Source organism: Perna viridis, chromosome 13, assembly GCF_037379345.1.
Source record: "Perna viridis isolate PV_CMFRI_1.1 ecotype Kerala chromosome 13, ASM3737934v1, whole genome shotgun sequence".
Taxonomy (NCBI): Eukaryota; Metazoa; Mollusca; class Bivalvia; order Mytilida; family Mytilidae; genus Perna; species Perna viridis.
In genome coordinates this window covers 13677396-13697622 of record NC_142457.1, presented here as the reverse complement: position 1 = coordinate 13697622, position 20227 = coordinate 13677396, and the positions used below count along the sequence as shown (strand labels likewise).

The 20227-nt window shown below is 31.3% G+C and overlaps 1 protein-coding gene across 3 annotated transcripts in view; it reads right to left on the bottom strand.

Moving 5' to 3' along the window:
* LOC148599664 (retinoic acid receptor alpha-like) overlaps positions 1–20227 on the bottom strand; it is a 153676-nt gene that overhangs the window by 17243 nt on the left and 116206 nt on the right. For all 3 annotated transcript variants that reach the window (XM_088557180.1, XM_088557181.1, XM_088557183.1), the window contains 4 exons: positions 14665–14704; positions 13141–13253; positions 9760–9803; positions 5928–6049 (listed from right to left, as the gene is read on the bottom strand). In XM_088557180.1, the coding sequence (XP_088413306.1) occupies positions 5928–6021 (94 nt within the window). In that variant the 5' untranslated portion in view covers positions 6022–6049; positions 9760–9803; positions 13141–13253; positions 14665–14704. The remainder of the gene's footprint in view (positions 1–5927; positions 6050–9759; positions 9804–13140; positions 13254–14664; positions 14705–20227) is intronic.

Sequence of the window (20227 nt, the reverse complement as noted above, 5' to 3'; positions counted from 1 at the left end):
TACCATAAACACTAATAAGCTTGTTAATTTTATGACAGCATACCGAGCTTCAATGATATATAAAGTACACTAAAAAAACTTTTACAAGATTGACACCTTTTATTAAAAAAAAACAAAAAAAACCCAACTATTAAAACTACTACCTCACAATTTGAAAAATATAATTCCTCCGAACCAGATAGATTATATTCTAATATGTTTGACTATGTAAAGCCTAAGAATTTATCTTGTTTACAAAAAATGTAATTATAGAACAATTTAAGGGCACATTAAAATTATGGTGTGTTATTAGGACTTTGGTGCCTTGACAACTGAAGAAAAAAATACCCCAAAAAAATAAAATAACAATATTAATAAAAATAAAAAAAAAAATATGAAAAATAAAAATGATCTATATATTTTCTTTTTCTGGCAATTTATATTTTAAAAAACTGTTACCAGCTCCTGAAAGAATATTAAAATTATCTTATTTAGGCATGCAGGCTAAAAAGCATGATCTTTTAAAATAAAATATTATGGCCACATCAATTTTTCAAAATATTTTCAAAAGCAGATTTCCTGAAGTGTAAATATTCCCTACTTCATTTTTTACTTAAAGAAATCTATAAAGTTCAACCTATATCTAAGAAAAAGTAACAGAGTGAATAACTTTTATTATAGTTATGTGACTGTTATTTTAGATCATTGTAAATAAGTTATTTTAATCAAAGTTCTTTTTTCAAGTATTTAATAAAGCTTTTTGGAATCCATTACAACTAGATGTTCTAATATGAATTTATTCTTAGCAATGGAAAATGAAGTTTCCCACATCTATTTTTTTCAATTTACATTGAAATAATATTGCTTTCTAAAACAGATAAGTTACATCTACAATACTTATGCGCTTCCCAAAATATTTTCTTATCTATTCAATATTTTTCAATCATTATACAAATAGCAGCGAATTTTCAAACGTTTCCTGTGTGTGAAAAAAACTTGGATAATTCACATGTGAAAAAAAATGCTGCAATTTCTACAGCAAAAACAATACTTTTCTCTTGTGAAACTTCATTTGATGTCATGGATGATTTTGAATATTAATCCTCTGATCACAAACTTTAAAAATTTATTTGAAAATATTGATAAAATACAAATATATTAAGAATTTTTATAATATAAATTGGATTGGATACATCAACTGCTTATCAAGAATAACCAAATGATAATAACTAATGTGCCAAAAAATGTGCCTTTGCTCAGAACAAGTTCTGCACACTCATTTAAGAAGGTAGACTTAGGGTAAAAGAAATAACTCTTGAAATCAGTGATAAGTTTGTATCATATTCAATTTCACCAAAGCTTATCAAGCTTTCATTTGAAACAGACTGAAATCAGTCCAAGTTACTTTAATGCTCACATGAGATTGATGTAAAATGCTGAATACAAACGTTCCAATAATTTTGTCCCTTACCCTAGGTCTACCTCCTTAATGTTAGATTTATTTTGCACTCATGACCATATTTCGATTTCACTCTTTATAATGACTTATTCTATAATCAAGTTTGAAAGTAATGTTGTTTTTTTCCTTGGACAGAAAATTTTTGTCTAAAATCTGTTAAACATGGTTTTACCATTTTACATTATAAATGTCTTTCAATATTAATTCTTTGTAAATTTGCTATGCTAGATATTAAATCAAAAGAAATGAAATGTAATTTATTTTTCTTAACCACAATTAATGCCTTATTTCAAAACTCACCTGGTGAAAATCCCACATGATAGAGGTTCTTTTTTCATAGATGGTGTTCCTCCATGAAATACCTTACTCTATGTTTGCAAGTAAAAATACGCAAATAAGTATGAAAATATTTTAAAAAAAATTAATTATACAAATTCATGTGATTATTTATTCCTTGAAGAGAAAGTGTCCATATATAAAAAAAAACTAGAGATATTCCAGTATATAGCACACATTGTAAAGAAAGGTTCTACAAATATATAATAAAATCTTACAGCAAAAATCCTCAAATTGAGAATATCCACTATCTAGCACACATTGTTGTTGGTAATCTGGTCCCATGAACAGTTCATCAAATTCCATTTTTCTTGTTTTCCCAAGAATCAAATATTATGTTAAAGTTTTGAACATGTGCTTTAGACACTGTGAAGTTCCTTAGTATTCACACTTCACCATATTTCATAAGTAATATGGTTGCTGGTTGCTTTTAAATCAGAAAAGTGGATAAATACATGTAACTTCCAAATATTCTAAATACCACTATTTGTTGAGAATTTATTTTTGATTTTTTGTTGTTTTAAAAACTTCTAGGGCATATTGCTTTTACATCTGTAAAACTACCAATTACTGCTTTTGTAAGACTTCGCTTTTTATAAGTTACACTTAAATTAAAAGGCATAAAATGACACTTAAAGATAAATAAACACTTTTCTCCAAAGTTATCCTGACATAATTTGTTTCAAATACAGCTGTGAATCTGTAACACTTGAGAAAAATGACGTTTACCAAATCCGCATCCACAAATTCTATGCATGAATCAAAAACATTGCTCCTCAACCATGGACTAGATACTAAAGTTTCAAGTCAACATTCCAGGTATAATTTGAAAATATTTCCTCAAAAATTATAATTTATAACACACTAATTAATTTTATGCAAATTTCAAAGTCCTGCATTATGCAATACACAAATCCATTGGTTCCACTTTTGAATTGCTAATACACAAATCCATACTAAATATGTACAGTGCACATAAAATGTAACTTGGACAGTGGTCATAAAAATGTTAAGATGACCTAATACATCAAATTATGGCTTGAGGTACATTTAGGGAAATTAATTTTAACATAAAGCAACAATATACCAGTAACTAGCTATCACTTTGTATATCATTTTCAAATGCAAAAAAAAAGTTTATGTTAAATATTTTTCTTAATAAAAGTTGACATAAATAACAATAAAAAAATCTTGGCAGTTCCCCTTAAGAGTACCTCACGATTAAGAATGACCATAACTAATTTGTACCTGCCAGACATTGTAATAAAACATTTAGACTTATTACACAAGCAACTGTAATTTTTTGCCACACTTGACTGACTTTCTGGAGTTACCTGCCCCTGAACAATAGATTTGTTTATAGATTATGTACTACTTGTTACAGTTTGGTTTAAAGTAGTCTCCATATTATGTTATTACATTATGTTTTATTGCATAAAATAAGGAAATAAGTTTTCTATTGCTAATACACTGACATAGGCTGAATCAGCCATTACACTAAAATCTATTTTTACAAATTACAGTACAATCTGTTGAAACAGAATAAACTGTTTTAATTGTTGTTCTAGATATATTATGACGAAAATGAATGGAATGATGGAAAAAAAAAAAAAAAAAAAAACCCCAAAAAAACCCAAAAAACAAAAAACAAAAAACAAAGCCAAAAAAAAAACCTATTAAAAAAAAAACAAAACAAAAAAAACACCAACCAATTAAAATATGTATTGAAGTCATTTATATATTATATGTAGATCGGAATTACAGTATAATAAATTGACATACAACAAACCTTCCATACTTCAAAATCCAAAGTCACAGGGCACAATGTATATGCATTTAAACAAAACTAAGATTTAATGTCCATCCTACACATTACCACCTAGGTAAAAAGTCTTTGTAATGATCAGGCGAAATGGTGAAAATTTTAAACATGGGTGTCAAAAAGCCATTGAAATTGGGTGTCATCCTTTTGCGCCAATAAGATAAAAGATTGTAGTTAAATTGTGCCAAAAAACAAATTCTGTGAAGTCCTTTTACGCCAGTAAAGACCACCATTTGCCCCAAATACATATAAGGAAATTAGAAAGGTAAAAATCTAAAGTAAAACTATTATAAAATAAAGAAAATGAGTTAGAAATGAATAAATTAAGGAAAAAGGGATGAACAACCAATTATAAAGTGATTTTTTTTTATATGGTGAATAACAAACAATAACCACGTGCCTAATGTACCACTAAAACAATATCAAATTTAAATTTACCCGTATTCTGGTGCAAAAGGATCATTAATTTATTGGCGTAATTTAACTACGAAAATCGAAGAGTTAACTTTTGTGAAAGGAGTACTGGTGCTAAAGAGTTATGATGCAAAAGGCCTCCTTTATGGTGCAAAAGGAAAACACCTTTGAAATTTCACTTAATGTATTTTCCATATTTGAAATGACCACTGTTTGATCATGGCACCACTGGACAGGTCTAGAAATTTTTCATTTAAATGTTAGTTGATTGATTGATTGATTGTTGGGGTTTAATGCCCAAGCAGCAATATTTCATTTATATGTTAGAAAATTGAGGATGTTGATAGAGTGATCTGCTCCTGAACTGCTCGTTTGCAGTACATTTCAATGAAACTATAACTCAAATAACTAAGAATTTATGAACAGTTCTGTCTTTATTTCTAAATCCCTATGGTATAATTTGTCATATTACACAATCAATGTGGTGGGTTGTTTCACCCACTGCCAGATTCTTAAGGAGACTGACACCATGTTATACCTAATATGGTAACAAATTTCTAGTAACATTTCATTGGAAGAAATCAATGTAAATGATAGTAATACTTACTTCAAAACTTGAGCAGTGATAACATGTAACTTTAAAAATGCTCCCACATGGAGACAAACTGTACTGCGAAATTTGTCACACATACTAATAGTGTTATTTTGGCATTGTTGATTCTGCCACATACAATGCTTGTGGGCAATAATTTAACTGTGGTCTAGGAGCAGGTATTTTTCATTGTGTTCAATATTATAAAATGATTTGAATAAAGGGGTGTAGCAAGCTCTGCATGTTCACGGGACTTAAATGATCTTATCATGATCTATATTGAGGTTCTAATACAAGCTATGTTAATGGACAGATTATCCTACTATAGCATATAATAAGGGTATATAGCAAACTTTACTCACTATTTCGGGAGGTGATAATTTTTTTCTTACCATGCTCTATACTGAAGTTCATTATTGAAAGAGGGGGTAATAATTATCTTACCATGCATACATTGAATGTCTACAACAGGCTATACTCTGTGTTAAAGAGTGGGCAATAATTATCTTACCATGGTCTATATTGAAGGTCTATAACAGGCTATACTCTGTGTTAAAGAGTGGGCAATAATTATCTTACCATGGTCTATATTGAAGGTCTATAACAGGCTATACTCTGTGTTAAAGAGTGGGCAATAACCATCTTACCATGGTCTATATTGAAGGTCTATAACAAGCTATACTCTGTGTTAAAGAGTGGGTAATAATTATCTTACCATGGCCTATATTGCAGGTCTATAACAGACTATACTCTGTGTTAAAGAGTGGGCAATAATTATCTTACCATGGTCTATATTGAAGGTCTATAACAGGCTATACTCTGTGTTAAAGAGTGGACAATAATTATCTTTCCATACATAAATTGAAGGTCTATAACAGGCTATACTCAGTGTTAAAGAGTGGGCAATAATTATCTTACCATGTTCTATATTGAAGGTCTATAACAGGCTATACTCTGTGTTAAAGAGTGGGTAATAATTAACTTACCATGGTCTATATTGAAGGTCTATAACAGGCTATACTCTGTGTTAAAGAGTGGGCAATAATTATCTTACCATAGTCTATATTGAAGGTCTATAACAGGCTATACTCTGTGTTAAAGAGCAGACAATAATTATCTTACCATACATATGTTGAAGGTCTATAACAGGCTATACTCAGTGTTAAAGAGTGGGCAATAATTATTATACCATGGTCTATATTGAAGGTCTATAACAGGCTATACTCTGTGTTAAAGAGTGGGCAATAATTACCTTACCATGGCCTATATTGAGGGTCTGTAACAGGCTATACTCTTTATCAAAGAGTGGACAATAATTATCTTACCATGGCCAATATTGAGGGTCTGTAACAGGCTTTGCTCATGGGCCATGGCTTGGTCCTGTTGACCCATACTGTGGTTCATCTCTAACACTAACATTCATCTATCTAGCAGTACAACACCATTACTGAAAGAAAAAAACAACATTAATACAGAGATAGCTAATTTCATTATATATCATACAAATATATTGAATTTTTATTGAAGAGTCAGCAACTCATTTAGGTATATTCCTTATTTTTTACATGAATCTTGATTTTTTAATAATTCTACCCCCCCCCCCCCCCTTTTCCAAAAAAAAAAAAAAAATTCTTCTTTGCTTCATTCTGCTTTTACTCATAATTCTATTAATATCATCCCTTACTGAAAATACTGGTTCAGTCCAGGTTGTATGCAGAAATCAAGGTCTGTAGCTGGAGGAAAAATATAGCAACTGCAGATTAGAAAGAGTTGCAGGAATTGTTCATTTGATGTGTTTTTTTTTAGCCTGAAACACCCTGACCATTAGCAGTGTCTACAATTTTATATGGGTTGATACTTAAATATATATCTATGTAATTAATTATTATTAGGCTAATTATGTCTCAATAATTTCTTTTGGTGCTTAGATGTTTCATTTTTGAAGTTCAGTGTATATATTCAATAGTAATCAAATAAGTCTTAAAAACCATACATATATGCATAAAACAAGTTTTGTGTATAAACTATGCAATTAAGAAATAAATCATGGAAACTCATTTAATCATAGTTTTACCACGGGCTGGCCATTTATGCCGCATTCTTTTGGCCAGCTTGTGGTAAAACAATGATAAAATGGAGTTTCTGTGATTTATTTCGATTCAAATAGGACTAGTTTTTTCATATTTTTCAACAGACCCAGCCCATGTTTTGCATGAAATGTGTTTATCACTTTTTCACCATAGCTGTAGTCTAAACAGGTTTGAAGCACATCATCTTAGAATATGCAAATAAAATTTGTACGAGTATCAAATCTTTGCAAATAATTCCAATAATATTCAACAGAAAACAAAATAATATTCAACAGAAATTCAAATGACATTCATCATAAAAAAGTCAACCTTCATCAATTTATCAGGATTAAATATCAAATTACTTAGCATCAAGGAAAGTGAGAAAATTTAACAGGAGACAGACATTTTAAAAAGAAATTTAATATTTGTTTCCATTTTCATTCTGTTCTTTTTTTGTATTTATCATTTAATAAAACCATGAATGCAACAACGAAAGCACACGCTGTTCCAATTAAAAATCTTTTAGTTGTGAAATAAAAATTGGAAAACAATAAATACATGTAGTGATATCATATTTTTATAAAACATACAGGATGTTTAACAAGATATCAGTACAATACAAATGTGCAACACATATACATCTGTCAAAAGATGAACATATTGCAATGTATACACAGCCAAATGTGCTAGATATGATAATCATATGGCGCTCGATCCATATGATAATAATATAACATTTATATTATAATCATATGTAAATGTACTTGTGATAGACAAATGATGATCATGATTCTCATATGTCAATACTGGCTTCAGGAAATATATGACAATCATATCCTATGTACACATGAGGACAAACAGACAGTGAGACAGACAGACAGACAGACAGACAGACAGACAGACAGACAGAAAGGATGAACTATATATAGCCCTTCCAAAACTTTGTAGACAGTATAACTATGGACATGGACAGATGTACACATGAGGATGAACAGACAGTGAGACAGACAGACAGACAGACAGACAAAAAGGATGAACCGTATATAGCCCTTCCAAAACTTTGTAGACAGTATAACTATGGACATGGACAGATGTACACATGACGATGAACAGACAGTGAGACAGACAGACAGACAGACAGACAGACAGACAGACAGACAGAAAGGATGAACCGTATATAGCCTTTCCAAAACTTTGTAGACAGTACAACTATGGACATGGACAGATGAACACATGATGATGAACAGACAATTAGACAGACAGACTGGCAGGTAAGATAAATCCAATCCTCCAAGCATACAGGGAGTTGGGTATAAAATAATAATGCATTCTTCAGAGTTATACAATGAAGTGAGAAGGGATATAAAAATAGCATATTTGGTATGATTGCCAATGAGATAGTAATCCACCAAAAGCAAAGCTATGGACAAATAACTTCTACAGGTCAGCACATGGTCTTCAATGATGGGCAAACCCATACCATAAAGCAAGCTGTAAAAGGCCTCAAAATAAATTATGTAAAACTATTCATAAAATACGAAAATCAGTACGATCATGTGTAATACTTGCTCAATGTTCCAATTAAATAAAAAATAAAAAATATGTTGGTTTCCTGCTACCATACCTTTCTTCTTTCTTGTGCCTACCTTAAACATTGTATTGCTATTTTGGCTCAAGCACCTTTAAAGTCTAGATTGTTTTCCCAATGTAAAATGTTCTTGAAAAATAATTTCCCTACCCACCTACCCCATTTTCTTCCTGTTCAGGTAGCAGGAAACAAGACTACTATTATTTTTGGCCTTAAGATAAGATATAGAATTCCATTTCTTTTCTGATTTATTTTTAATATAAATTGGTATATACAAAGAATATTCTGAGCTCTTTTCTTCTTTGAATGATGAAATAAAAATTTATAGTTATAGACAATAATTCCCCCAAAATCTATTACACAAGAATATTGGTTGAATGTAAAAATGAAAATAGACATACGAAACCCAATTACTTACCAGAAAATATTGAACAAAATTATGAAATTTTACATAACAAGTAAGCCAAACATAATCTGTTATTCTACCTTGGTATAAAATACTGCTCTGTTTAACATTCAGACAGCTATACATACATAAAACTCATTATATTGTTTCAAAGAATTACTCATAATGATAGATAAATGATTTTGATCTTTAAACTTGCTGATTTTTGTCTGACTCATCAAATGTAAAAAAATTTGCAAGTGATGATACAAATGTAATGATCATAAGTTTTAAAAATTTATACTCTATCCCGAGAAAGATCTTTTGTTTTGCAAAAATGTATATGAAAATCAGAATGTAAATTACTTCTGCATTATTGCACCACTGGAAAGCAGGCTCATAGCAAGGGAGCATTCTCCATTTTGGAAGCAAAACAGTGTTAAAAGTTTATCAAAATGAGCTTAAAATTGGTATAGAAATATAAAGAGTTTGGATAATTCTCACTATACCGCTATAACCTCAGTTCTCTTGATTACTCTTTCTAAACCCCCATAAAAATATCTGGGTATATAATAAGAAAAGCAAGACAGAGAAATCTCAACAAAAAGCATAGAAATCTCCAATGGAGACTGGGATATATTTGTTATTTCATATTATTGTGAATATATCAAAACCTCACGCAACTTGCCAGCTGCAGCTGGCAAGTAAAACAACATTATACACAAGTACAGCGAAATAGTAGCATACTATTAGTATGGTATATTGTAAACAACCTCATCAATTTGTAATACTAGTAAGTAGTACTTTTGCTTAGTATTTATTTCACATACTGAATAACAGAACATATAAGCAAACAGATTGGTATGTAGTACTCATATAAATTAGGAAGTGCTTGTACAGCAGACTTTTTTTGAAACTTAAAGAACTCACAAGCACAATCATTTCTTTCAAAAAGTATTCTCAATGTTCTTTTACTTAATTAAATCCTGCTTGAAAATTATTTTTTTACAAGTATTCCCATTTTTATTTGTTTTTTATTGTTTCAGAATCCTGCTTGATATTTATTAATAACAGTACTTTTAAATCTACAGTGTTAAGTAAAACTGACATACCTTTTCGTTTAATATGATTACACCATGCTAATCTTCTTACATGTCTGAAAAACAAATATAATATACATTACATATAATGTTACGTTTTACTTCTATATGAATAGGTAGTGTATTTACTACATGAACCTAAAACTAGGTTTTCAACCTGTACGCTGCATGATTTATCTCCCTTTAACACAGTTGCCTCCCTTTCTTCAAATGGTATTTAAAATGAAAGTGTACATCTATATATATTAGTTTCCAGTCCTGTTACTAACTGAATATTTTAGCTTACCGACTTAGAAGAATTATGGTACATTTTTGTGTTCAATAAAAGACTAAACACAGACAAAAAAGATTAATGAAATGTTACAACATTTATACGTTAAAATGATAGCACATTTCTATGCAACTTTCATTAATTAAATATAAAATTAAATGGTGTCTATACATGTGGGCCACATAATTCAACAAAATTTCTCTGAAGTTTTTTTTGATACATTAGGCTTTTAAGGTTGGAAAATTTAAGCTGTCAAAGCATGTTGCTAAAATCTCCTGCATTCTAAAATAGACAGTATTTAGAGTTTAAGAGCCCCATTTTACACTAAGGTTTCCATATTATGCATTTGTGAACAGCAAAAAAAAAAACAAAAACAAAAAACACACACACAGCATAATTTAAAGTATATCTAAATTATGAGTAATCAGCCCAAAGATAACTTTTTAGTGGGTTGTCAAAACCATTTAGCATGTAAACAACATAGGTCATTGTGAAATATTCCTATTAACATAATTTACTATGAATGAAACATATTTTCACAATACAAAAAGTATCACTTTAATAAATGTCAATAATCTTTGGACCAAATCTAATATGAAGTCATTTTCAGAATATTGACTCCTTTATTTACAGAAACAATAACTGTCCAAAATTTTGATTTAATACTTCAAGTAACATTCATGTGTAAAATGTAATAATTTTATGGTCTTTTTTTCCTTTATTTCTTTTATATACTAAACATAAAAAAATTGTATTTCATGGTATGCAATAAAGGCCTGTTTGATGATGATTATGAAGTTTGAAAAATCTTATGATTTGTCCAACAAGGCTTTAGTCATATCTACTATCATGTACCTAATTGTCATACATTAATCGATTTGCATAAAAAGGTAATTGAGTACAAAACACAGTAATATCTGCGAGGTTTTTGTTAAGAACACTTGGTCCATGAAATTGGATGGTGGGATGAATTTTATTTTCCATTTCTATCAATTTAGGTGAAAAATGCTGTCAGTTTGAAAGAAACAGATTTAAATTAGGAAAAAAATAAAACTTTTCAGGGAGGTAGAAAAAATTGGGATGGGAAGGGAGGAGAATCTAGGATAATTTTTTTTTACTCAGGCCTAAACATAATTGTAAGAAATTTTTGAATAGACCAATTGCATAGTAACCAACTTTGAACAAAGTAGGAAAATACCTACCTCTAAATTCTAAATAAAATTTTCATCATAAAACAATTATTTATTCAATCTAAAAATACATTTTATCAAAGGCAAATAAAATTCAACACCAGGCATTATGTTTAAAAACTCCATAAAATGCATTGTATTATGATAGTAATGCACCAGAGTTATCTCCCTTACATTACATGGCAGGTGACACCTCAGAACTTGTTGTATATTACTGTTACAAAATTTCTAATTTTAAATAAAATAAAAAAAATGACCAATTTTCTATGACGGTCAAGGGGGAGGACTGGAACTAGAACCCTTGGCTAGTGAAGATGCACCAAAATGGGAGGATGCTTAATTTACCTTTTTGTTCACATAAATTAACAGAAATTCATGAGCCAAATAAAATCTTTCGCTTAAATTATTCTTTTCACTCATAACTGTTCACACCAAGTCAACAAAAACTAAGACATTTTTACTCTTAGCCTAGCAATTTGAATTTTCAGAGAACCCTAAAGAACATCTAGTAATCCAGTATTTTCTTTATTATTTCTAATAACAAAATTTTGGCACTCTGTAAGCAGAGTGTTTAGCTGTTCTTACTGGTGATAGACATGTTTGTCAAATATCCCGCAGAGTTAACTCCCTTCATCAGGTATTATATAGTGGAATGACCAGTAAAGCTAGTATATGTTCATACTTTACAAAAGGCTAAATTCTAGGACAAGTATGGGAATAAGAAATTTTCAGTACTGTGAATCAATGAAACTTCTATTTTTTTCTCCTTTTTGCTTGTCTAACATAATTTGTACCATAATGTGGTACCTCTAATAAGTTTGTATCATTCCTTATGATAAAGACTATATATTAATATAATAATGATAGCTAATTCTGTTTTATAAATCTATTTGTAAACAAAATGTTATGACTCTTTTCTATTTTAAATCCTGGCATGACACTTAATTAGATCATTAACTATGGAAATCCTTAAATATTCTACAGGTATTTCACGATTCACAATTTCTTTTAATTTCAATCCTGTAAAATTGAACGGGTGCCTATGCAAAGAATGCAAAGATAATCAAAGTCATATTTAAATAAACCCACTTTGTTAGCAATATGTTTGCACAAATTTCATTTGTAAACTGTACATTTTTGAGATGTATGAATGAGACTGATTCAACTTGCAAACTGAATAATGCCTTTGAGGGTTTCATGTGGAATTTGTGAGTGAGTTGGTCTTCTTCAAAATAAATTTATTCCTTATGATTTCACATTTTGTAAAATATATTGAAGCAATTAATTTCATTTGAGCAAAAGAGACTATTTTGCCATCCCATAAGTTCATACACAACAACCGTTTATCAAAAAATTAATAGGAACCGACACAGCCAATCAAAATAGATGCAACCAAAAAAAAATAAAAAATGGAAAATGGACCATATGGCTTTAGTAACAAATCACTTGCACAACTTTAAAAAATTACAATAGAGATATTTACTATTTAAAATAAATAAAGCCTTAGTCATGTGTACAGACTACAATGCTATCCGTATTAATCTACAACGTAAGGGGACAACCATCTGATTCTGAGACTGAGAAGTGGGGGAGGGGGGTGAAATTTTGAGGGGTCAGGGTATTTTGTTTTCAAAATCTTGGGAATTAGAAATTTATTTTCAACCACATCAAGACAAGATTCATGTATCAAATATTTGTGCTGAGGTCAGAAAATTTATTTTCTAGGAGGTGTAGGTCAAAGTGTTCATTTCCAAAAAACTGCCAGTCCTCCCCCCTCAGAATCAAATAGCTTTCCCCTTAACTATTTACTATCAATCTGCTGTATATGAGATGGTTAGAGAATGTTTATTTGATGTACATATGTTTAAATAAAAAGAAAATTGTATTGCAAAGAGATTGGTAGCAAGTCTTTCAAAAGTTGCTCAAACCTACCCTTAAAATATTTGTTATTCAATTGGCACTTCTAATTCTGTTTAAGTTGATAGTTACTCAAATATAAACCACACAGCTGATCTAAGTATTGACTTTTCCTTCTTGTCCTATTCCTAAAAATTACAAAAAAAAACCAATAATTGCAAAATATTGATCCTGTATGATGGAAAAAAATAATAAACAAAAGTTGATGTTAAAGAGAACTGTGAAAGTACTTTAATTTGTGGATACCAATTTCCGTGGATTAGGGAAGAAACACAAGTTCATGATTTCTTGAGTTAGTTGTGTTGTTTTTCTTTTGTATACACTTCAACGGAAATCTTTTTTTTGGGAACCAAAATTCCGTGGTTTGGCCTATCTACGAAAACCATGAATATTGGTACCCCACAAACATTAGTACTTTCACAGTATATTTTCCAATATTGCTTGCCTTCAGCATTTTGTCCTTCAAAATGTTCAACAAAAAAGTAATCAACTTCAGTGCAACCTTCATATGTACTTTTTATAAACATCTCTCCATTAAAATCATCAATGACCTTCAAAATGTTAATGACATCCCCTAGGTAAATAAAAAAAAACCCAGTATTTTTATCTTTGAGTAACAATCAATGGTCTCAACTGGTCAAATTTATACATTCAATACAAAGCAAACAAAAGAGACCTCCAACCAAGTTTGATTAAATTCTGTTTAATATTCCATCTTTCCATGTCCTTTGGTCAAGTTCTTAAAAGTTTATTGACCACTGTTAAATTTCAAGGTGAATTGAGAAACTTTGGATTCTGATTAGAGTTTTGTTATAAGCAGACATGATACATTATTAAAGCCATGTTCTTTTCTCTACGGGTTGCTGTATGATGTCTTAAAGGGTACACAGGTAAAAGTAATTCACATGATTTTAACTTGGTTTAAGCAAATAAAATTAGTGACCAAATTCACATGAAATTTGGCTGAATAGAGCTTTCTCCTGAAAGAGTAATCAAGGGAACCGATATTTTCGTGGAAATCAAAAGAATGCAATCCAGGAACAAAAACCAGACATGGAAAACAGACAAATATATACAACCAAGAACATAGAACATAGAATAACCGAAACAATACATACACAAATACGAAAGTAAACGAGCATCTCAGACTCCACTAAAAACTTCGAGCTTGAACCAGGTGCACTGGTAGGGTATGCGCCATTTGAAACTCAATCACATGAATTTCACTTGAGCAATATTTGCCTGTGTACAATTGAAAAACAAATCATTAAGACTTGAAAATTACTCAAATGAGAAACAATTCTGGCTATGAGCTCCAAAATAATATTTATTTGCTTAACTCACATGGAAATATTTTGTCTGTGTATGTATACAAAAAACTTGCAGTCAGTTAACTGAAAATATCTCAAATTTTGACATGACAATCAATAAATTCTTCTATTGTTCTGTATGTCAGAGCTTACATTCATCTTTTTGCTAAATCAAGTTCTAGATGCAAGAACTTTAAACATTGTCCCAATTTAAAGGCTATTATCATACCTGTTTCTAACCTGTAATTAAGTCTTCACTCTCTTTTGATCTGTAAAATGAAAGGAAGAAGAATTTAAAAACTTCATCTTATTACAGACCAAAGAAATAAATAACTCATGACAATAAAGGACAGTATTGTCAATTGGTTTAATTATTAGTCAAACTAAGAGCTAGGTTTGATTAAACTACTAAACATCATATAGATATAGCTTAAATGGTAGATTCTCATCAAACCCCCACAAAAAATAAGTGGCAGGTAGGAGGATTAAATTTTTTATTTCTTTCCTGATATTAGATTGCTTAATTTTAGCTATTATTCAAATCCATAGATACATCAGTTTCAGAGGAGTAACATCGTTTTAGTCACCAAGAAATGAAAGATTTGTGTGCATTAAATATCTAAGTATTAGAAATTCCTGGTTTTAAAATTCCCGTCCCAATTTATTAAATTTCTATCATTTTTTTTTTTGTTTTTTGGGGGGGGGGGTTAGAAGATGAGAATCTACTAATTAATTTGACCTTAATTATACCGACTGAAGTTTTCAAGAACTATTCCACTCAGATATTAAAAAATCAAGGCTGTGTTTTGAAAAACATCATCCCTGAAACTAATGATCAAAAACGATATCTAATGTATTAATGTGACACAATCATTGTTGGTAGGAAGCAAAGCATTCTACATCCAGAACATCTCAAACTAAAACATTTATCAAGGAGTAATCAACAGAACCAAGGTTATAGTGGTAATCAAAGAGTAATCAAGGTAACCAAGGTTATAGTGGTAATCAAAGAGTAATCAAGGGAACCAAGGTTATAGTGGTAATCAAGGGAACCAAAGCTATAGCTGTAACCAAAGAGTAATCAAGGGAACTAAGGTTATAGCGATAATCAATGAGTAATCAAGGGAACTAAGGTTATAGCAGTAATCAAGGAGTATTATTTGTTTGTTTGTTGGGGTTTAACGTCCGAGCAGCAATATTTCAGCCGTATTCAGACGACAGTAATCAAGGGAACCAAGGTTATAGCGGTAATCAGAGAGTAATCAAGGGAACCAAGGTTTTAGCGGTAATCAAAGATTAATCAAGGGAACCAAGGTTATAGCAGTAATCAAAGAGTAATCAAGGAAACCAAGGTTATAGCGGTAATCAAAGAGTAATCAAGGGAACCAAGGTTACGGTGGTAATCAAAAAGTAATCAAGGGTACTAAGGTTATAGCAGTAATCAAAGAATAATCAAGGGAACCAAGGTTATAGCGGTAATCAAAAGAATGTAACCCAGGGACAAAGACAAGACATGGAAAACAGACATACACAACAAAGAACATAAAGTAACTAAAATCATACGTCCAAAGTAACGAAAGCAAATGAGCAACTCGGACTCCACTAAAAACTGAGAGCATGGGCCAGGTGCACCGGTAGGATAAGCGTCCTCTGTTTTACTAGAAACACCCACCGAGTTGCTCATAAAAAGTCAAGTCCGGGGTAGACAAACGAGGAAAGGAAAACTATGACCTGTTGAATAAATCAGTTTTCATGATGCAGATGGATACACCATCACGCTCCATGCGTTCATGATAAAAAATCAAAGTTTAATGTGGTTCAGAATGTACAAACCAAAAGCAAAGATGTGTATCTTTGACCTTTTTCTTTTAAACTTGTTTTTTTACTATGCCAGAAAATAACTTCAGTGTCAATTGAGCCCAGAATAATATTTGCATGCATTGTTTCTGTGTACTTATTATTTTTTATTTTCTTTGTTGTGTGTGCCTAGTGTCAATTCCTATATTACATTACTTTTCATTACCATTCAAATCCTGCATTGAATTCACAAAAGTTGTAAGTGTAAATTTGATCGTAAGTAATGATGTCATAACAGGAAATAGCATTGTGCCGTCATAATTTACGATCAATTTGACGCTTACAACTTTTTCTGAATTCAACCCCTGGTACTTTTGATTTCTTTAGAGCAAATTGAATGTTATCAGTATCATTTTTGCACATGAACATCCAAGAAATACATTACTCACCAAAGAGACAACGATATTTCTATTTTTAGCCATGTGAAATTTCCTTATCTCACCCACAGTAAAGATAAAACATGTGATATTTGTTACTTCTCAATAAAACATTTTATGACATCTTGTAAATTCAAAGAAATTTCCGTAAGCGAGGCATTCTGAATTGGAGTACTAAATTACAAAAAGCAATTTTAAAAATGAGAAAAAGAATCAAATACAGCCAGAAAATACAAGACTAGGAAATCTCAGACCCTTACCCTACCGGTGCACCTGGTCAATGCTCCCAGTTTGTAGTGGAGTCAGAGTTGCTCATTTGCTTTTGTTACTTTGTATGTATTATTTAAGTTACTTTATGTTCTTTGTTGTGTATATCTGTTTTCCATGTCTGGTCTTTGTCCCTGGATTGCATTCTTTTTATTACCGCTATAACCTTGGTTCCCTTGATTACTCTTTCAGACAACCTTGGGTAAGATTTCAATGTTCTTTAACTCGGCAAAGCCTGGTTAAAGAATTTGAAATCCTTCAATAAGGTGTCTGAGATTTTTCTGTGTTGCACACTTAGTTGTGTTACTTGATCCTCCTGACACTAAGATGGAGTTGTATCTGAATAAAGACAGCCCATAGTGTCCACTTTGACATGTGTAACCCAATAAGACCAACTCTTACAAACTCAGTCAACCAGGAAAAGATCTTTGAAATTGACTTTAAAAAGTGCTTTCATTGACTGAGAGGAAATATTTTGAAATCACTGAAATGTGGCATTTTGTACAAATCAACAAGTTTAAGCCTGAATTAAAGTACAAAAATCTAAATAAATTTGTAAATCTTCTCACCACTGAAATTTTTGGGGTATATAAAATTACCATCAATATGACTATTATAAAAATTTTAAATAAAGATTTAAAAAGAAAAATGATTAAAAAAAAGCTGATATTTTGGATGTAAATTATGAAAAAAAAACAAAATATGAAAAAGAAATGGAACTCGAAGACCTCATTTTCCCATATAATCCTAAAAAGAAATGGATCATTTTTTGAAGATGTAAACTTTATTGTGGGTGACAGAGTATTTGTTTTTTTTTCTTCAAAATTTGGATCAATCATGGTTTTTGATTTCATGGATTTAAGTAGGGCAGCTAATTCAATGGAAACTGGGACAGGTCCAGGTGAGGGTGTAATTGGTGTACACTTTTCAAAGACAAAAAAATCCCAAAAATATAATAATCTTCTAAATAATGTATTAATTGTGGCAATTTTTCATATCAATTCATTCAACATGTCATAATCTGATATCCTTTTATACTGATTTTTCTTATTTCATTTCCCCTTAAAAAAAACTGGACCGCCCCATGGTAAAAATACATAATCCTCGGAAATTTCCAGCTATGTATAATTTATGCATTTATCCCATAACTAGTACAACGAAGTATTGCTTTTTTAATAATGATCTACTTACAGTTAAACCAACCTGTCTTAGCAACCACCTGTATTCAGCTATAACCTGTCTTAAATGATTATATTTGAAATACCGGTATACCTATGTAGCACATCCTATATAAAATAACCTGTATATAAAAATCCCCTGCCTTATCTGACCATGATTTTGCTTTGAAGGTCACTTAAGTGTCAGTCCCTGTAAGAATCAGGCAGAAGGTGAAACATGGTATGAAAAAAACCATCATTTTGATAGTGTAATTTGACTATCTGCACCATCAGAATCAAGGAAAACAAACAAGATTTTCCATATCATGCTGGACCATTGAGGTACAATTTCATTGAAATGCACTGAAAATGAACATTCAAGAGCAGATAACTCTGTCAAAATCTTAATTTTTCTTACATAGTACATGTATTGAAATTACATTGTCAGATCGGTGGGGTTTTGACATGCATGTTTCTGATTTTTCCCATTTTGCCTGATTCTTACAAATACTTACACTCAAAACAGCTGGTTTATAAACCTTATTCTACAAGGTTAATGCTTTGAACTTATTACACCATTTAAAAAAAAAAAACACTGACACTTCTGAACAGCTTGAGAGATTGTCAATACTGGAAGGAACAGCTTGAGGAAGGTGAGTCCGCTTCATGTTGAATTTTTTGTACAGAGCGAATAATTAATATTCTATACTTAACATAACATGTGAACTAATACATTGTTGTCTAAATACTACTGTAAGCTTGTTATGAAGGGAAAATCATCAGACAATCTAATAAAAAAATGGGTCAAAGACAGAAATGGAAAAACTTCGTTCAACAGGCAGTAGATGCCCAACCGACTTGAAACTAGATCAAACGATATAGGACCAGTACCTGATGCTGGATATAGGACCAGCACCTGATGCTGGATATCAAATATCAGAGAAATACACCCTAAAATAAAAAAACAAATCAAGTCCCAAAGAGAAATCCAGGTAATAACTATAAGAATGATACTGTGAAAGTACAATTGTTTGTGGAGTACCAATTTTCGTGGATTTCGTGGGTAAGGAAAACCACCAAATTTGATTCTCAACAAAACAGATTATTTACTTTAAATTGTATGACAGGATCATCAAAACCACAAATTCAAGAATCCACAAATTTGTGCTTTTCCCCTGAACCACGGAAATTAATACCCACAAATATAAGTACTTTCACAGTAATCAAAAAGAGCATAATTTCGGGATGAGGATTAGACAGAGAAATTAAGACACATGAAATAACCAAAATAATATGTACATAGAAAAGTAAATGGGCAATCAAGAATTAATTTTATAAAGCACTTGACTTCATGAAATTCATAGGTATTATGAGGAATTCTGGTCCATATAAGAATTCTGCCTCAAGAATTTAGTTCTACCAGTATCCAATTAACAGAGCACCTCTATGACAACACCTGAATAGACCCTTTTGATTTAACTGCAAGGTATAGTCCATGAAAATGCTCAACATATTAGCTTCCATGAGGAAAAATCTTGGTCCATCATATTTTATGTTAGGTTACCTAGTGGAACTGAAGGTAACATTGATTCAAGATTGTTGTAAAAGGTGACTACCGGTAAATAGTGCTCAGAAACCTAGCTGGGGAGGGGGGGGGGCTAGACACTCTGACCACAGAACAACTGGGTTGTGTGTCCAAGGTGGTGGAATGGGGTGCCCCTGGTGTGTTACATGCTGGGCTTGTCAGGATATAATATGGAAAACCACAACTGCAAACCAAACTTGTGCACCATGTTGGGTAAGATGCCATGTTCCTCGCATGTTAAAGAACCCTGCTGTGATATTCGATAGGAGTAGGAACCTTTGCACTCTGCAACAGGAGGCTAAATTGCCGACCTTACCCATCCCTTCCTTCTTCTGGTGGCAATCTAAATTTGTCGACCCTGTTGCCCTTGTGTCCCATCTCTTTTTCATGTTCATTTTATCACTAATTTTATGTTCATTGCCTGAATATAGCTGAAATATTACTGTTTGGGTGTTAAACCCCAACAATCAATCAATCAATCAATCACTTAAGCTGGGTTGTGTGTCCAAGGTGGTGGAATGGGGTGCCCCTGGTGTGTTACATGCTGGG